The sequence below is a fragment of the Myotis nattereri genome (assembly GCF_964212035.1).
Source record: "Myotis nattereri genome assembly, chromosome: X".
In the NCBI taxonomy this organism is placed as follows: domain Eukaryota; kingdom Metazoa; phylum Chordata; class Mammalia; order Chiroptera; family Vespertilionidae; genus Myotis; species Myotis nattereri.
In genome coordinates, this window is record NC_138078.1 from 33,482,743 (window position 1) to 33,500,839 (window position 18,097).

At 36.5% G+C, this 18,097-nt stretch overlaps 1 protein-coding gene across 1 annotated transcript; it reads right to left on the reverse strand.

Annotated features, from left to right (window-relative positions):
- Positions 1-10,482: 10,482 nt before the first annotated feature.
- On the reverse strand, positions 10,483-16,926 carry LOC308511649 (meprin A subunit beta-like; the record flags this gene model as incomplete). The annotated part of the gene is made up of 2 exons (XM_081081627.1): positions 10,483-10,678; positions 16,808-16,926. 2 exons carry the CDS (start codon positions 16,924-16,926, stop codon positions 10,483-10,485), a joined length of 315 nt encoding a protein of 104 aa, XP_080937753.1.
- Between the last annotated feature and the right edge of the window lie 1,171 nt (positions 16,927-18,097).

The window sequence follows — 18,097 nt, forward strand, 5'->3', positions numbered from 1 at the left end:
AAAAAAAAAAAAAAAAAAAAAAAAAAAAAGAAAGAAAGAAAGAAAAACTGGTAATAAACCATCTAACTCTTCAACTTGAAGAAGTAGAAAGAGAGCAACAAGAAAAGCCCAGTTTGAGCAGAAGGAATGAAATAATAAAGATCAGAGTGGAAATAAATGACATAGAGACCAAAACAACAATAAAAAATCAATGAAACTAAGAACTGGTTCTTTGAAAGGATAAACAAGATTGATGAACCTCTAGCCAGGCTCACCATAAAGCGAAGAGAGAAGATGCAAATAAACAACATAAGAAATGCAAGAGGTGAAATAACAACAGACCCCACAGAAATACGAAGCATCGTTAAAAAATACTATGAGCAACTCTACTCCAAAAAACTGGTCAACTTAGAAGAAATAGACATATTCCTAGAAAAATACAACCTTCCAAAACTCAACCAGAAGGAACCTAAAAATCTGAATAGGCCGATAGCTATGGAGGAAATTGAAGCAGTAATCGAAAAACTTCTAACAAACAAAAGCCCTGGACCAGACGGCTTCACAGGGGAGTTTTATCAAACATTCAAAGAAGAAATAAAACCTATTCTCCTCAGACTATTCCAAAATATTGAAGAGGAAGAAACGCTTCCAAGCTTATTCTATGAAACCAGTATTATCCTAATCACAAAACCAGATAAAGACAATACAAAGAAAGAAAATTACAGGTCAATATTCCTCACGAACATAGACACCAAAATCCTCAACAAAATTTTAGCAAATCAAATCCAGCATTACATTAGAAAGATCATACACCATGACCAAATGGATTTTATTCGGGGATACAAGGTTGGTACAATACTTGCAAATCAATAAATATGATACACCACATAAACAAACTGAGAGATAAAAACTGTCCTATATAAAAAAAGAGGTAATATGCAAATTGACAATCACACCCTCACACAAGATGGCCACCCCTATGTGGTCAAAAGATGGCCACCACAAGATGGTAGGCAGGGGAGGGCAGTTGTGAGCGATCAGGCCAGCAGGAGAGGGCAGTTAGGAATGGTCAGGCCAGCAGGAGGGCCGTTAGGGGTGACCAGGCCGGCAGGGGAGAACAGTTAGGGCAGTGGTTCTCAACCTTCTGGCCCTTTAAATACAGTTTCTCATGTTGTGACCCAACCATAAAATTATTTTCGTTGCTACTTCATAACTGTCATGTTGCTACTGTTATGAATCATAATGTAAATATCTGATATGCAGGATGGTCTTAGGCGACCCCTGTGAAAGGGTCATTCGACCGCCAAAGGGGTCGCAACTCATAGGTTGAGAACCGCTGAGTTAGGGGTAACCAGGCCGGGAGCAGAGTGCAGTTAGGGGAGACCAGGCCGACAAGGGAGGGAAGTTGAGGGGGTGGGACCCGGCCTACAGGGCAGCACAATTACGGGTGAACAGGCCGGCAGGGGAGTACAGTTAGGGACAACCAGGCCAGCAGGGGAGGGCACTTGGGGATGACTGGGCCTGAAGGGGATGGCAGTTAGGGGTGACCAGGCCAGCAGGGGAGGGGCCAGCAGGGTAGGCCAGTTTGGGGGTGATCAGGCTGGCAGGCAGAAGCGGTTAGGGGCAACCAGGCAGGCAGGCAGGCAGGCAAATGTTTGGGAGCCAGCAGTCCCAGAATGTGACAGGGATCCCAGATTGGAGAAGGTGCAGGCTGGGCTGAGAGACACCCTCCCCCCAGTGCATGAATTCCATGCACCGGGCCTCTCGTATAATCATATCCATTAATGCAGAAAAAGCATTTGATAAAATCCAGCACCCTTTCTTGATAAAAACTCTCAGCAAAGTGGGGATAGAAGAATCATAGCTGAACATAATAAAGGCCATATATGACAAACCCACAGCCAACATCATACTCAATGGGCAAAGACTAAAATCATTTCCACTAAGAACAGGAACAAGACAGGGATGCCCCCTCTCACCACTCCTGTTTGACATAGTACTGGAAGTACAAAACATTGTGATTGGTCAAGAAGAAGAAAGAAAAGGCATCCAAATTGGAAATGAAGAAGTAAAACTGTCCTTATTTGCAAATGACATGATACTGTACATAGAGAACCCCAAAGACTCCATCAAAAAACTACTAGACTTAATAAAATGAATTCGGCAATGTAGCAGGATAGAAAATTAACACCCAGAAGTCTATGGCTTTTCTATACACCAATAAAGAACTTACAGAAGAAAGAGAAATTTAAAAAGCAATCCCATTTACCATTGCAACAAAAAATTAAGATATCTAGGAATAAACTTAACCAAGGAGACAAAGGACATGTACTCAGAAAATTTCAGGACGCTGAAAAAAGAGATAGAGGAAGACATGAAGAAATGGAAGAATATACTATGTTCATGGATTGGTACAATCAACCTCATTAAAATGTCCATACAACCCAAAGCAATCTATAAATTCAATGCAATCCCCATTAAAATACCAACGGCATATTTCACAGACCTAGAACAAACTCTCCAAATATTCATGTGGGAAAAAAAAGACCCGAATAGCTGCAGCAATCTTGAGAAGGAAGAACAATGTTGGAGGGATCACAGTACCAGATATCAAGCTATACTACAAAGCCACTCTCCTCAAAACTTCCTGGTACTGGCACAATTATAGACATATAGACCAGTGGAACAGAACAGAGAACCCAGAAATCGACCGAAGCCATTATGCTCATTTAATATTTGACAAAGGAGGCAAGAGCATGCAATGAAGACAAGCCTCTTCAATAAATGGTGTTGGTAAAACTGAACAGACACTTGCAAAAAAAAATGAAACTAGACCACAAACTTACACCATACACAAAAATAAACTCAAAATGGATAAAGGACTTAAACATAAGAAGGGAAACCATAAAAATCTTAGAAGAAGCCATAGGCAGCAAATTCTCAGACATATGCCATAGCAATATCTTTACTAATACAGCTCCTAGGGCAGAGGTGGGCAACCCCTGGCACGTGTGCCAAACATGGCACGCCAGTAACTTTTGCTGGCACGCAAAACCCTCTCTTATAATCTTCCATTTACAATTTTTGTGAACATTTGAATGACTTAAATGTTAAATTACAAGGAACTGGCAAGACACTTGATGTGATGTTTGGTTACATAAAGACTTTTGAAAAGAAATTGGAAGTATTTTAGAGGGATGTGGATGGTGAGAGATTTAGATATTTCCCAAACCTAAAGAGGCACATCAAAGACCTCCAAAAAGATGACAGAACACACTGTCAAAGCCTTCAAAAGCTTTTGTTAAACATCATCGAGTCAACTATTGAGCAGTTCTTCTCAAGATTTGCGAAATTCAGAGAACTGGAAGAGACAGCAAAATTCATGAGGTTTCCAGACAGCATGAAACTGGAGGAACTGAACTTATAAATGTTTTCATAGATAGACATGGATGACTTTGAAATGCAGTTGATTGAATTTCAGAGTAGCTCAATTTGGAAGCAGAAATTTATTGACCTTAGAGTTGACTTGGAAAACATTGGAAAAAAGCGATTAGAGACAGGAGTACCAGAGAGAAGTGTTGAAAACGAACTATTGAGGACTTGGAATGCCATTCCAGAAAAATTTTTCTGTTTAAAAAACTGCAACAGCGTTACTCTCCATGTTTTCATCCACATATGCTTGTGAATCTTTGTTCTCAGTGATAAATTTTGTTAAGTCTCGTAATAGGAGTAGCCTGACGGATGAAAGTAGTAGCTTGTGCATATTTCTGAAGGTCATGAAATATAAACCTGATGTAAAATCTCTGTCATCAGTGATGCAGCAGCAAAAGTCCCACTGATAATATCAAGTGGAGTCATAAATTTTTCTGTCAGATTATCAGTGTACATGTATACATTTAAAAATAAATGTATTTTTCATCATTATATACTGTGTTTTTGTCTTTCGAATGAATTTTATTATTTCTTCAAGGTACTTCACATATGTAAACCTTAAGAGATATCAAATAGGCGTAACATGTTCTCAAAAAATTTAGGTTGGCACGCAGAAGAATTTTGAGTCAGAGATTTTGCTGGTTTTGGCATGCACTCGCAAAAAGGTTGCCCACCCCTGTCCTAGGGCAATAAAAACTAAAGAGAAAATAAACAAATAGGACTACATCAAAATAAAAAGCTTCTGCACAGAAAAAAAAAATCAACAAAAACAACAAGAAAGCATGGGAGAACATATTTGCCAATGTTATCTCTTTTAAGGGTTTAATCTCCCACATTTACAGGGTACTCATACAACTTAACAAAAGGAAGATAAACAATCCAATAAAAAAAATGGGCAAAGGACCTAAATAGACACTTTTCAAAAGAGGACATAAGGAAGGCCAAGAGGCATATGAAAACATGCTCAAAGTCACTAATCATCTGAGAGATGCAAATCAAAATGAAAATGCGGTACCATGTCACACCGGTCAGAATGGCTATCATTAAGAAATCAACAAATGACAAGTGCTGGTGAGGATGCGGAGAAAAAGGAACCCTCATGCACTGATGGTGGGAATGCAGACTGGTCCAGCCACTGTGGAGAACAGTATGAACTTTTTTCAAAAAGTTGAGAATGTAACTCTCATTTGACCCAGTGATCCCACTTTTAGGAATATATCCCAAGAAACTAGAAACAGCAATCACAAAGATTATATGCATCCCTATGTTCATAGCAGCACAATTTACCATAGCTAAGATTTGAAAACAGCCTAAGCGCTCATCAGCAGATGAGTGGATTAAAAAAAACTGTGATACATCTACACAATGGAATACTGCACTGCTGTAAAAATGAAGGAATTCTTACCATTTGCAACAGCATGGATGGAACTGGAAAGCATTATGCTAAAAAATATCTTGTACTCAGCTGGTGTTGCTCAGTGGTTTTGTGTCAATCTATGAACCAGGAGATCACAGTTCTATTTTTTTGTCAGGTCACATGCCTGGGTGGGCTCAATCCCCAATGTGGGGTGTGCAAAAAGAGCAATGATTCTCTCTCATCATTGATGTTTCTCTCTTTCCCTCTCCTTTCCTCTCTGAAATAAATAAATAAAAATATATTTTTAAAATATTTAAATAAATAAATGAATAAACAAACAAATAAACAAACTGTGGTACATCTACACAACGGAATACGACGCTGTTGTAAAAAAGAAGGAATTCTTACCATTTGCAACAGCATGGATGGAATTGGAAAGCATTATGCTAAGCGAAATAAGCCAGTCAGAGAAAGATAAATATCACATGATCTCACTCATTTGTGGAATACAATGAACAACATAAACTGATGAGCAAAAACTGATCTAGACAGAGAAGCATTGATCCAACCATCAAACCTCAGAGGGAAGGTAGGGGAGGATGGGAGTAAGAGGGAGAGGTCAACCAAAGGTCTCGTTTGCATGCATATAAGCCTAACCAATGGACACAGATACCAGGGGAGTGAGGGCATGAGTGGGGGGGGGGCAGTGGGAGGATAAGGACAGATATGTAATACCTTAATCAATAAATAAAATAAAATATATAAAATTTAAAAAGAAAAGAAAAGGAAGCCCAATCTGAAGCAGCAGCAAAAGTTATTGCTCCCACAGAAGTAAAGATGGCAATTAAATATGATCGTAATAGTGATCTGGGCAGATATAATTATCCCCATGTAACCGAAGTTGCCATCATACTCAGAAACAAAGATAGAGAACCTGCTTTTGAAAGGGACCTGCTGATTCATTGTAAACCAGATCCCAATAATTCGAATGCCACTAAAATGAAACAAATCAGTATGCTGTTTCCTACATTAGATGCAATGATGTATCCTATTCTTTTTCCACATGGTGAACAAGGCTGGGGAATGGATATTGCATTAAGACTCAGAGATGACATATGTATATTATGCTAAGTGTCCATCCCGGTAATGACATCACATAGCATTGCCTGCTTCCTCTCCCTAGCAACCAGCCTCCTTTGAGTTTCTGCAGCCCAAGAACACAGGTGGAAACACTTTACACTGTAGCCAAATGTCTGTGACGTGTTTTCCCATGCCCCATGTCATTTGATCCTCACAGAAGTCTAGAGTAGGTAGATAGGAGACTGGTGGAATCCTATTTTCTTTTCATTAACCAGAAAATGGAGATTTAGAAAGCTTAGAAACTTGACCCAACTGAAAAGTAAGAAATGGTGGACCTTGAAAATGACTTCAGGTTTTCTCCCTGTGCAGAATATAGTCAAACACTGCTGCAGTTAAATATCTTAATCTTTGTTCTCCCTGCATGATCTACAATAATAATGTGCTTTGTGTTGATATTTACTGCTGTGTTGCTGACAATTACCTGATAGAGAAGTTGGGGTGCTTCACTGGGCTGCAAAAAGTTTAGCTAAGTCAGAAAGCAAGTCTAATTAAGCAAGTTTATTCTATATTATAAAAGGTTAAGATGACTTGCACATGCGCAATACATATAAAGCTCTCTCTGGCGCCAATCACACGTGTGTGTTTCCATCTGTCATTGTCAATTCTGAATTTGGTTGACACTTCTATTATAGAGAAAAGGCAAATAGCGATATTAAAATATTTCTTCTAATTAATTCCCTTTCAATGTGCATGAATTCGTGCACTGCACTATTGTTATTTACAATAGTATATTTATCCACAGAATCTTAATCATCTGTTTAAAAAATGTTATATATAATACACATACATATAAATTTTCCTTTCATAGTGTAATTTAAGTCCCAATATTTAACTATTCTGACATTGAGTAGAAAATACCTCGTCACTAGCCTTAATTCATCAACCCTTTATCAACTTTTTTTTCTTAACCTTTTCACAAGTTTCAGTTTTAATTGGCCTTAATATTATTGAGAAGGTATCATACAGGAACATATGTAGAATTATACTGAGACTCAAATTGTTTAAATTCAATGTATATCTTCCTTAAAATATAAAGATCATAATTGGGTATATTCTAGGGTTAATATACCATAACAAACAATGATTTTGTGGTATCTTATTAGTGATTTGTTTGATTTAAAACAATAAAAGCTTTACTGCTGCTTCTGATACTTGTGGTCAATTATGACATCCAGACCTTTCTTTGCATGTAGAACTAGTCTTGAAGTACAATGATTTGGAAAAAATCCCCCACAAATCTGTTTTAGAGGATCTGTGCTACTAATAACATTTTAGATAAAAAAGAGATTTTCTCCTAGTATAAAAAGAAGCCACACGGCTCAGATTCTTGTCCTTTTATCCATATCTTTCTGGCTTACTGCCCTTTTTTAGTTATTTCCTTTCCCCTTTGTTATATGTTTTAAATTTCCCTAAGATCGCCACTGATATGTGTTTTAACTTGGTTTTACCTGGAAACAAATGATGGAAAGAAGAAGTAGAGAGCACTCCCATTGTAATTTGCTCCAGACCTTGCCTGTATTCTACTGATAAATAACCCATCATCAACTATCCCTTATTTGTGCAATTCAATCTTCTGATAACACTTCATTTTATTATTTCTGAATACTTCAATCTCCCAAGCTTCTTTTTGTTTCTGCAATGCAATTCTCTTTTTGGTGTCTTTTGTAAATTTAGTTTACCTGACAAGTGAGTCTTGTGTTTACCTGGCCTTGATTAGGTTGAGAAAGTTTCATAGACGTATCAAAAGCATACGCATAATTATGCTGAGGTTGGAATCCTGATGAATCCCTTTGTTCTCTGGCAAGTTAAATAAGTAAAAACACATAGTTAGTATAAAACACTTGTTTAATTAGTCATAAGTCACTTTTTTAAATGTATATCTTTATTGTTGAAAGTATTACAGATGTCCTCCCTTTGCCCCCCATTGACTCCCTCTACCCTGCTCCCACAATGCCCACCCCCCAGGCCTTCACTGCATTTTTTTATAAACTCATTTTTAACCATACAGAATGAGTTCTCCCATCTTAAGACTCTGTTATTATATGTACCTGAGACCAAGCAATAATAAAGGCTACCATTTTTTGAATGATTTCCATGCTCAAAGTGTTTTCCCTAATCTATCCCAAACAATTTATTATGAAAATTTTCAAACATATAGCAAAATTAAGTTTTACAGTGAATACCCATGAATCTACCACCTCAATTTTATCACTAATATTTTACTATACTTGCTTTAACATACATGTGTCCATCCATCCATCCCTGTATCCCTCCATTAATCCATCTTAGTTTTTTGATGCAATTGAAAGTACATTTTAAATATCAGTTTATTTCACAAAAATTATATTATCTTATTTAAATATTTAGGAAAAACCCTGCAAAATAGGTATTGTTAACTCCATTTTTGGAGATGAAAAAACTTGAGGCTGAAAAATTTTAAGGAAATTCCCCAAAGTGACACAGTCATTGACTTATAGGGCAGAGACTTGAACCCCAGTTTGCCTAGCTCCATTATCATACTTTTTCCACTATACTAAGGAATCTCCCAGAATATATACACAATCACTTTGTCAATTCATAATTGACAGAGGGGAAAAAGGAGTTTAAACTAAATTATATTTTAATTGGAGGGAAATATTAGAAATAAGGCAGTTTAATTTTTATCCCAAAAGCCTATAAATAAGCTCAAACGCTTGTGAACACCACTATTATCCTGATTTATAATCAAGGCTTTTATTTTACCTTTGCTTCTCAATGCAGTTTTCCATTAATTGTTTTATTTGATTCTCATGTCTATAAAGAAGTAGGAATGTATAAAGGAGGAATCAGGGACTAAGCAATTCATTCAAAGTCATAGCCATTTAGTAAAAGATAGATGATTGGAAAACAAATCCAATGTTCTAGAAAGCTTTTTACTAGAAAAGCTGTGGAGAATCCTAAAAAGATGAATTGTTTACAGGTATGATTTCTAATTATAATAATTCTTTAAAATCTCAGGAGGTTTCTAACCTAAGTCAAAGGATAATATGAAATTCTCCACATTAATTACCTTATTTTTTATTAAATTTATTGGGATAACATTGGTTAATACAGTTATATAGGTTTCAAATGTACAATTCTACAATATATCAACTGTCCTATTCACCACCCCAAGTCAAGTCTTCCATCACCATGCTGATTAGCATTGATTTTATGCATATATACTTATGTACCACATTGCATTTTTAAAATATATTTTATTGATTTTTTACAGAGAGGAGGGGAGAGGGATAGAGAGTTAGAAACATCAATGAGAAACATCGATCAGCCGCCTCCTGCACACCCCCTACCGGGGATGTGCCCGCAACCAAGGTACATGCCCTTGACCAGAATTGAACCTGGGACCTTTCAGTTCACAGGCCGATGCTCTATCCACTGAGCTAAACCAGCTAGGGCTACCACATTGCATTTTAAAGAGTATGGAATGATGGTACAAACAAAGGTTAGGATTTTGAAATGGCAGCAATGTTGGCTAGCAAATATCTAAGACTGTTCAAACTGTTGATTTTATTATACTTTGTAAGCCTATTCTTAGAAGTGTGAAGCTTACATTACCAGCTACTTCCAATTTTAAATATTTCAAACTCTCCTCATACTGCATACAGTTTAACATTATCTTGTCACTGGAGAATGATACCTCAAAGTAGATGCTAATGTGAATTAACTGGTATAAAATTTATGAGATTTTACTCTACTGGCATTTACCCCTCATATCTCTATGGTTCTCAGGCAGCACAAAATATAAAGGGTATTGTTTGCTTTTAAGTAAAGAGACAAATGGTATGCAATAGGGCTATGCAGCTTTCAAAGCAATGTTTTGTCTTATGAAATTCCATTCCTATAGCATGGGGGTTAAGGGTTTAGGCTTGGAGCCAGATTGTCTGGGTACATACTTAGCCCTATAACCTCAGCCAAGTTATTTAATCTGTGCTTTGGTACTATCATCTGTACTTTATAGGGTGCTGGTGAGGATTAAATGAATTAATAGGTATAAAACATTTATAATTCAACCTAGCATACATAATAAACCCTCAGTAAATGATTGTTGCTTTCAGTATTATTCTCATCATCTCTGTAAGGTGGGTAGGCCAGATTATATTCTATAGATGAGAAAATGGGAACCCAGTGACATTAATCAATTTACCAAAGATAGAGTCATATTACAGTCAAGTCCGTTGGATTCCTCTTTGCATTTCTCTGACATTGTTGCTGGAGGTTGCGATGAATAGGAGGTACAGCAACCCCACCCTCCACTAGGACAGTATATGTGGTACACACAAATAGAAGGAAGACACTGTAGCAGGACAATTCTTTAGTTAATTACACTTGGGTTTTTATCAGTTTTTTATGTATTCATATTCTGACCAAAATGGATTTGGTTACCTGGACCTTTTTGTTTGAACATAATTAAATGTTACGAATATGAAAAAGAATATACCAGGAGTATGCATGATAAATAATATCCATTATTTCTTGATTCACTTGCTGATCTCACAAGAGATTTCCCATCATTCTACGAGGTATTTAGAAATTTCTTACCGTTCATCATCTATATTCTTCTTTGACTTCTTTTTACAGTAGTGGACAGTCTGGATTGTTACACCAACTATTAAAGCCAGTCCTATTCCAGGCAATGTTGCAACTAAAATCAGGTCCAGAGTATTCCAGAGTTGGTCACATTTGGCCCCCATATACCAATAATTTCCCCATCGACCTCTGAAATTTGGACATCTAGATAGGGATAATAGAAATAGAAAAAGCTCACAAATCAGAAAAATAATGTCTACCCTGAAGGAATCAAACCTTTCATTTTTTACTAAACCATGAGGTTTCCCTTTAAGGACCTTAAGAAATTTATGTTGTCCCATTTTCCACTTGAGCAAACACTCTAAAACCTACAGGTTTGGACACATTTAGTAAGCATGACTGTCAGGCTTTCCCAGCCATTAGCTAATGAAGATGTGGCATGTAGCTAGAAATGAAAAGAAAAAGCCTTACCAAAAATGGCTGTCTCAAGACTGCTTTTAAAACTATTCACATTTTGCCTACTGCTCATACCTCACTTTACTTTAGCTACTTTAGTTCTGTAGTTCTGTGAGTGTTATGAAAAAAATTTGAAACAGCCTAATCTACCAGTTATATAACTGTAGGTTATGATTTTCCCCCACCCACTCTATAGCAATGAATGATGGTTAGCAAACTGCCTCTACCACTCTACAGAAAATACAAGAAGTAACATGAGAAGGTGAGACTAGATTGTCTGCCAGCAATATCTACCCCCATCATTCCCATGACTCCATATTTTCCTCGTCTATTTTATACAAATAAATGACTCATATAGAAATGTCTAGTGTTTTTATAAAGCCCTGGTACTCTGCCAAATAACCTGAATGTAGTTCTCTGGTGAAAAGACAGAACTGGCATGGCATACACCCACATAGACATGTCTATGGGTTTGTGGAGAGGAATAATATGACTTCTCATCATCCTCCATGGGCGTGGCTAATGGTGAAGTTAGTTCTTGTAGTATCTTTAGAGATTGCTTCATTGTCTTCTATAGAATTGGTGGTGGATTACCCAATTACAGCAAATGTCAGATCCTAAATAAGCTTCTCTTGGTTTGTATCATTCCAATATATTAAGGAGTACTGTCATGAATGACATGAAGGGATTGATTAGACAATTATCATAATATTTTATAGCGCTGATAGTCTAGGATTCTATAAGAAAATAAATATACCAGCTTCAAATAAGTAGTAATCTACTCAGTAAGAAATGGTTTCTAAAATGTAACACAATGTCATTCATTTAAGGAGGTCAAAAATATTTAAAAAAATTTTTATCAATCCTCATGGATTTGTTCTTGGGAGGAAAGCCTTTCCCAAGAATATATTTCTTGTTTAGATTAGAAATGAATCACAAATGAATTGTTTATTAAGCAATAACATTCATTCATTTATTCAATAATATTTAGTGGGTACCTACTATGTGCCAATTACTGTTTCAGGCATTTGAGATAGACCAGTGAACAAAGATCCATGTCCTAAAGCAGCTTAAATTGTAGCAGAGAAAGACAGACAACAAAAATAGGCATCATTACTAAATTATCTAGGATGTTTAAAGGTGACAAGTGCTAAGGAAAAAAAGAAAAGGAGCAGGATAAGGGGATTGGCAATGGGGGACACAGATAGTAGGACAGGTTGCAGTGGTATAATGGGGTAGCAAAGAGCAGGTCTCATTGAGAAGTAATATTTGAAGGAACTCTGAGGAGGTGAGTGAGTTAGACAATAGCATATTTGGGGAGAAGAGAGCATTCCAACCAGCAGAAACAGCAAGTACAAAAGACTAAACCAAGAGGGTGTGTGCCTGCATGTTGACGAACCCAAGGGAATCAGTGCTGCTGGAGCACAGTGAGTTAAGCGAATGTGGTAGAAGATAAGGCTGAGAAGGAAGGAGACAGATCACAAAATACCTTTGATTTTTACAATGAATAAAATGAGAAACAATTACAGGTTTTGGAGAAGAGTGATATGATTTAAGTTGTTTTGAAAGGATCACACTCTTTTCTACTGCATCGAAAACAGATTGTATGGGGACAAAGGTAGAAGCAGGGAGAAAGGTCACAAAGCTGTTCAGTAATATAGGCAAGAGGTAAATAGAATAGCTTAAACCAGAATGATAACAGTGATGGTGAGGTAAGAAAAAAAAAGGCTGATTTATACTTTTCTATTTTTAAGGCAAAACCAACAGTATTTCCTGATGGACAAGAATTAGAGTGTGCAAGAAAAAAGAGGATTGATGATGACTTTCAAATTTTGGGCCTAAAGAAATGAAAGGATGGAGTTGTCATCAACTGAGATGGGAAAGACTATAGAAAGAGCGTGTTTGCAGTAGTGGTGATGGAAGTTGCATAGTTCAGTCTTGTACTTGCTGATTTTGAAATAGGTATTAGATATCAAAGTGGAGATGTTGAATAGGCAGTTATATTTCTGAGTCAGGAGTTATAAATTTTCCCAGTTAGAATGGTATTTAAAGACATGAGACTGGATGAGATCACCAAGGGAATCAGTGAACAAAAATTGGAGGGAACAAAGATAGGTGAACAAAGAATGGAGGGAGAAGAGATAATGGAGATGAGGAACTAAGCCCTATGACACTCCAAAATTAAGTCCAAAATTAAGTAAGTGGGGGACCAGAGAAGAGACTAGCAAAGGTAATTGAAAAGTGGACAGTGAGGCAGACGGAAGAAGTAAAAACAGGAGAGAGGGATATCCTGGAAGTCAAGTGAAAATTCAAAGAAGGGATAGTGATCAACTCTGTTAAATGCTGCTGATGTGTAAACTAAGATGAAGGTTGAGAACAGACTATTGGGCTTAACATCATAGAGGCTAGGGAGAAGAAAAGAATTAACTTTTTAGTGTACCTCTCAGCCAGTTACTATGTGATGAATTTTAAATATTTTATCTTATTTAATTCTCCTAGCATTCCTGGGGGAGGGGAAGTATATAAATGTTTTTCTTTCTATCATCAATGGGAAATAAGACCTTTAAATATGAATACATTTGGAATGTAATCTATATATTTTTTCTCAATAACTAGTAAGTATGTGAGAAATGTGAACATTGATTAGGAGGTACATCAACTTTTCCAAATAAAAATAGATTTCTAGAAGAAACAATAGAATGGAGGTTGTTAGAGGCTGGGGAGGGGGCAGGAGGAAATAGGGAATCATTTTTCAATGCTATAACATTTCTGTTAAGCATGATGAATAAGTTCTAGAGATCAGTTGTACAACCTAGTACCTACAGTTAATAATACAGAATTTTATACTTTAAAATATGTTAAGGAAATAGACCTCATGTTAAGTGTTCTTATCTTTAAAAAAGGGGAAGAAATAAAAAAGAAGAAAAGAAAGAAAAGGTACCACAAACAAACACACGTAATGGATATGTTTAGTGCCTTGGCTGTGGTGTTTCTGTCACTGGTGTATGCATATGTCCAAACTTATCAAGATGTATACATTAAGTGTGTGCAATTTTTCTATACTAATTATACCTCAACTAGAGGCCCAGTGCACAAAAATTTGTGCACTCAGAGGTGGTCCCTCAGCCCGGCCTGCGCCCATTCACAGTCCAGGACCCCTTGGGGGATGTCCACCTGTCGACTTAGTCCCACTCCCCGGGGGACCAGGCCTAAGCTTGCAGTCAGACATCCTTCTGGCAGCCAGGGAGCCCTCGGGGGATGTCCGACTAAAGCAGCCATGGGCAAACTACGGCCCGCGGGCCAGATCCGGCCCTTTTGAAATGAATAAAACTATTGAAAAAAAAGACCGTACCCTTTTATGTAATGATGTTTACTTTGAATTTATATTAGTTCACACAAACACTCCATCCATGCTTTTGTTCCGGCCCTCCGGTCCAGTTTAAGAACCCATTGTGGCCCTCGAGTCAAAAAGTTTGCCCACCCCTGGACTAAAGGCTTAGGCCCCCAAGGGATCGGGTCTAAACCGTTAGTTGGACATTCTTAGTGCTGCCACGGAGGTGGGAGAGGCTCCTGCCACCACCACTGTGCTGGCCAGCCATGAGCCAGCTTCTGGCTGAGTGGCACTCCCCATACAGAAGTGCACTGACCACCAGGGGGCAGCTCCGGCATTGAGCATCTGCCCCCTGGTGGCCAGTGTGCATCATAGCAACCAGTCATTCTGCCGTTCAGTCAATATGCATATTAGCCTTTTATTATTATTATATAGGATGTCCCTATTTCCCCCCTTTTGCCCCCTCTACCCAGCTCTTGCCCCCCACTTCTCTCTGGCCATCACCATACTGTTGTCTGTGTCCATGGGTTGTGCATATATTTTCTTTGGCTAATCCCTTCTTTAAATTCACTTCTTTAAATTTTTATTTTCAGATAAATGCTTATAACTGCACTATTATATATTTTCTATTATATCATTTAGAATTAAGATATTTTTAATTGAACCCTTGTAAATTTTATATAATTTTAAAAATTATATATCAGGCATATGCTCTCAGTTTGGCCAATTTTATTAAGTTGTCTCTCTTTAAACATTTTAAATTTGGCTTATGATTTTTTCATTTTTTATATGAATGAAACATTTGAAACATGTGTGTGAGAGAGAGATATTTGCTTGTAGGGATGTGGGTGGTGGTGGTATGTGTGTCCTTAGTTTCAGCAATGCCATTACATTTATTAAATAATTTTAAAACTATTATTATATAATTTTGTTTCATATGTTTAATTCTGACTCGTTAGTACCTAATTCACAATGTCAAAATAACTGACCCAAACCCTGTGGTGTGGTGCTATATATATTTAGTAATAAAAACGGTCCCTTGCCATCAGATAGACATTCAAAGAATGTAATATATATAATGTACAGTCAATTATGCTCCACACTGAAATCCATCAGTAAAATAAGTTGAAGTAACTTGATTGAATCAACTTGGTGGAGAAAATTTTCAAAACATGCATAATGTTAATGTGACAGGACAATTAACACTTGTAAAGATTTGTAAAACAAATGAGACAAATAATTATAATAAGGATTAGAAAGATAAAACATAATGTTGATTAGCTGCTTCCAATATTGGAATAATATTTTCAAAGGTTATCACCAACAACCCCTAAATGCTAAATCTAATGGCTTTTTATCACTTTTCATCTTCTTCAATATTCTTCCAATATTTTGCACTATTGATCAACCACTCCCATTGAAAGATTCATTCAGCAAATCATTGCAGAATACTTTCTATATGACAGGCATTGTTCTAGGTACTGAAGATAAATAAGACTAAGTTATGTTTTTTGTAGCACTTTAAAAAATAAAACATATACCCTACACTCAAAGAAGTTGCAGTAGCATGGGTTAAGTGCTATCTTAGCAGTATGATGGAGCTTAGTCTTGAAGGTTAAGTAGGAATGTATCAAGAGAAGTTGAGCTATGGTGAGAGGAGGAAAGGGGAAGGAAGAGTAACAGAGAGGTTATAGCATATGAACGGCCAAATGTGAGAGAGGAAGTAATGCACTTGAGGAACTGAAAATGCTGTCATTCAGTATGTCATGATGTGAAAACTATTTGCATTTTCACAAACACAAAATTCTCTCAAACCTCATTGTCTTTGTCCATATTGGTCCCTTTGCCTAAATGTGATTTTCTTACTATCAGTTTCCAAAATGCAGTTCAAGAGGCATGGACCCTGGAAAACCTTTCATATACACACTCTTTCTTATTCTTATATTACCTTTTTTCTTAGTCACTCTTCCAATTTTTGACCTAACTACTCTAACTTTTATGGTTGGAACAAAGTAGAAAATTTACCTATCTTTAAAAAAAATTATCTATGACTCAAAAATACACTCTTGTTAAAAAAAAAAAAAAAAGTAAACCTGGAAGTGAAGAGGTCAGTCATAATGCATTTTAATTATTTCTTAAATTACAAAATTTTATTGATACCTAACAAGTTAGATTATTGTCATTGCATAACATGAGACATACCTTGATTTTTCTTCTTCAGAACAGTAAAACAATTTAGTTACAAATGTATAATTTATCTGTAAAAAGTCTGACAAAAGCAGTTTTAAATAGTGCCAACCCCTTAAAGTTAATATATATTCTCTCAGTTAATCTCTTAAGTTATATATATTGTTTATAAAACAGTATATAAAAATATTTTAGGTACTCAACAACAACTGTGTTAAATGTGTAGGAGCCATTTCTGATTAAAATATTATTTTAAAACAAATATTGCATCTGTGGTTTATAGAAAACAAATACAAACTGAATTATTACTCACAATATATTGTGCTCACTCTGCTTTTACAGCATGTATAACCACTTACTTGCAAAAAGGTTCTCCATCTTTGCATGCACAAACAATATTCTTCGGACAGAAATCTGTTATATTCCCTGGACAATCATCAAAGTCAGTCACAGATGTACAATTGGCTGTAAATAACATTCAAACATCTCTCAGCAAATACAGAACAAATGTTTCGAAGTTGGCTAATACACATGTGAAAAGTTTTGCATGTTATAAAACTATTTTTGTTAAAGAGTTTTAAACTATGAAAAAGAACATAGCTATGTGGTACTTTGAGAATGTTCAAATATCATACTTCCAAGTACCAGTATCAAAAAAATCAAGATGAACAACAGACATGATCTCACTTATTATTTGAACTGATAGATTTCACAGCATGGCTTTAAAAACAGTCAATATACAGTATTATAGCCAAAAGGACATCTAACATTTGAAATAAAGTTCTTTTGGACAAAATGTGCATATCATCTTTGGCTAAGGCAGTGGTCGGCAAACTGCAGCTTGCGAGCCACATGCGGCTCTTTGGCCCCTTGAGTGTGGCTCTTCCTAAGCCTTAGGAGTACCCTAATTAAGTTAATAACAATGTACCTACCTATATAGTTTAAGTTTAAAAAATTTGGCTCTCAAAAGAAATTTCAATTGCTGTACTGCTGATATTTGGCTCTGTTGACTAATGAGTTTGCCGACCACTGGGCTAAGGGAAGATAAAATTATCTATCCAAAGACAGAGTCAACATAACCCTAGTTTGCTAGGACAGTTCTAGTTTATGCCTGTTTTCCTAGATTAATTATTAATACTTCTCTACTCTCAAAATGCTCCGGTTGACACAAATTAGTCACCTTACTAGTAGGCAACTGGGGATAGTAGGGACCTCAGCCTCAACTATTAATGACATTTTGATATTTATAAGGATATCCTGGAGAGTCATTCTGCTAATGATATGGCTGAAGTATCCCTCCCAGCGTTGTGGACTAAGCAAATGTTTTCTAGAGTTGGAAAATTAGTGAGTAGAAAAATTTATTAGGAGTTACAGGACCTATTAACATGCACAGAAACTATAAATTCAAGTAAGGGAGAAGTATTTTGACCCTCTGCCAGCTTAAACACAGAGAAGAGATTCAATAGAGTGAGATTTAACATTGCCTGAATCCCAAGCCTCTGAGTATATGTTTGGAGTTGGAGGTGGCTGGAAAGAAGAGAAATGGTCTATAGAATCCAAAGGAAAACTGCACTTTGGAGAACATGTATTTCCTCACGTAAAACATGACACACTGATTTTGCTACATACACATATTTGAGGAAAAAAAT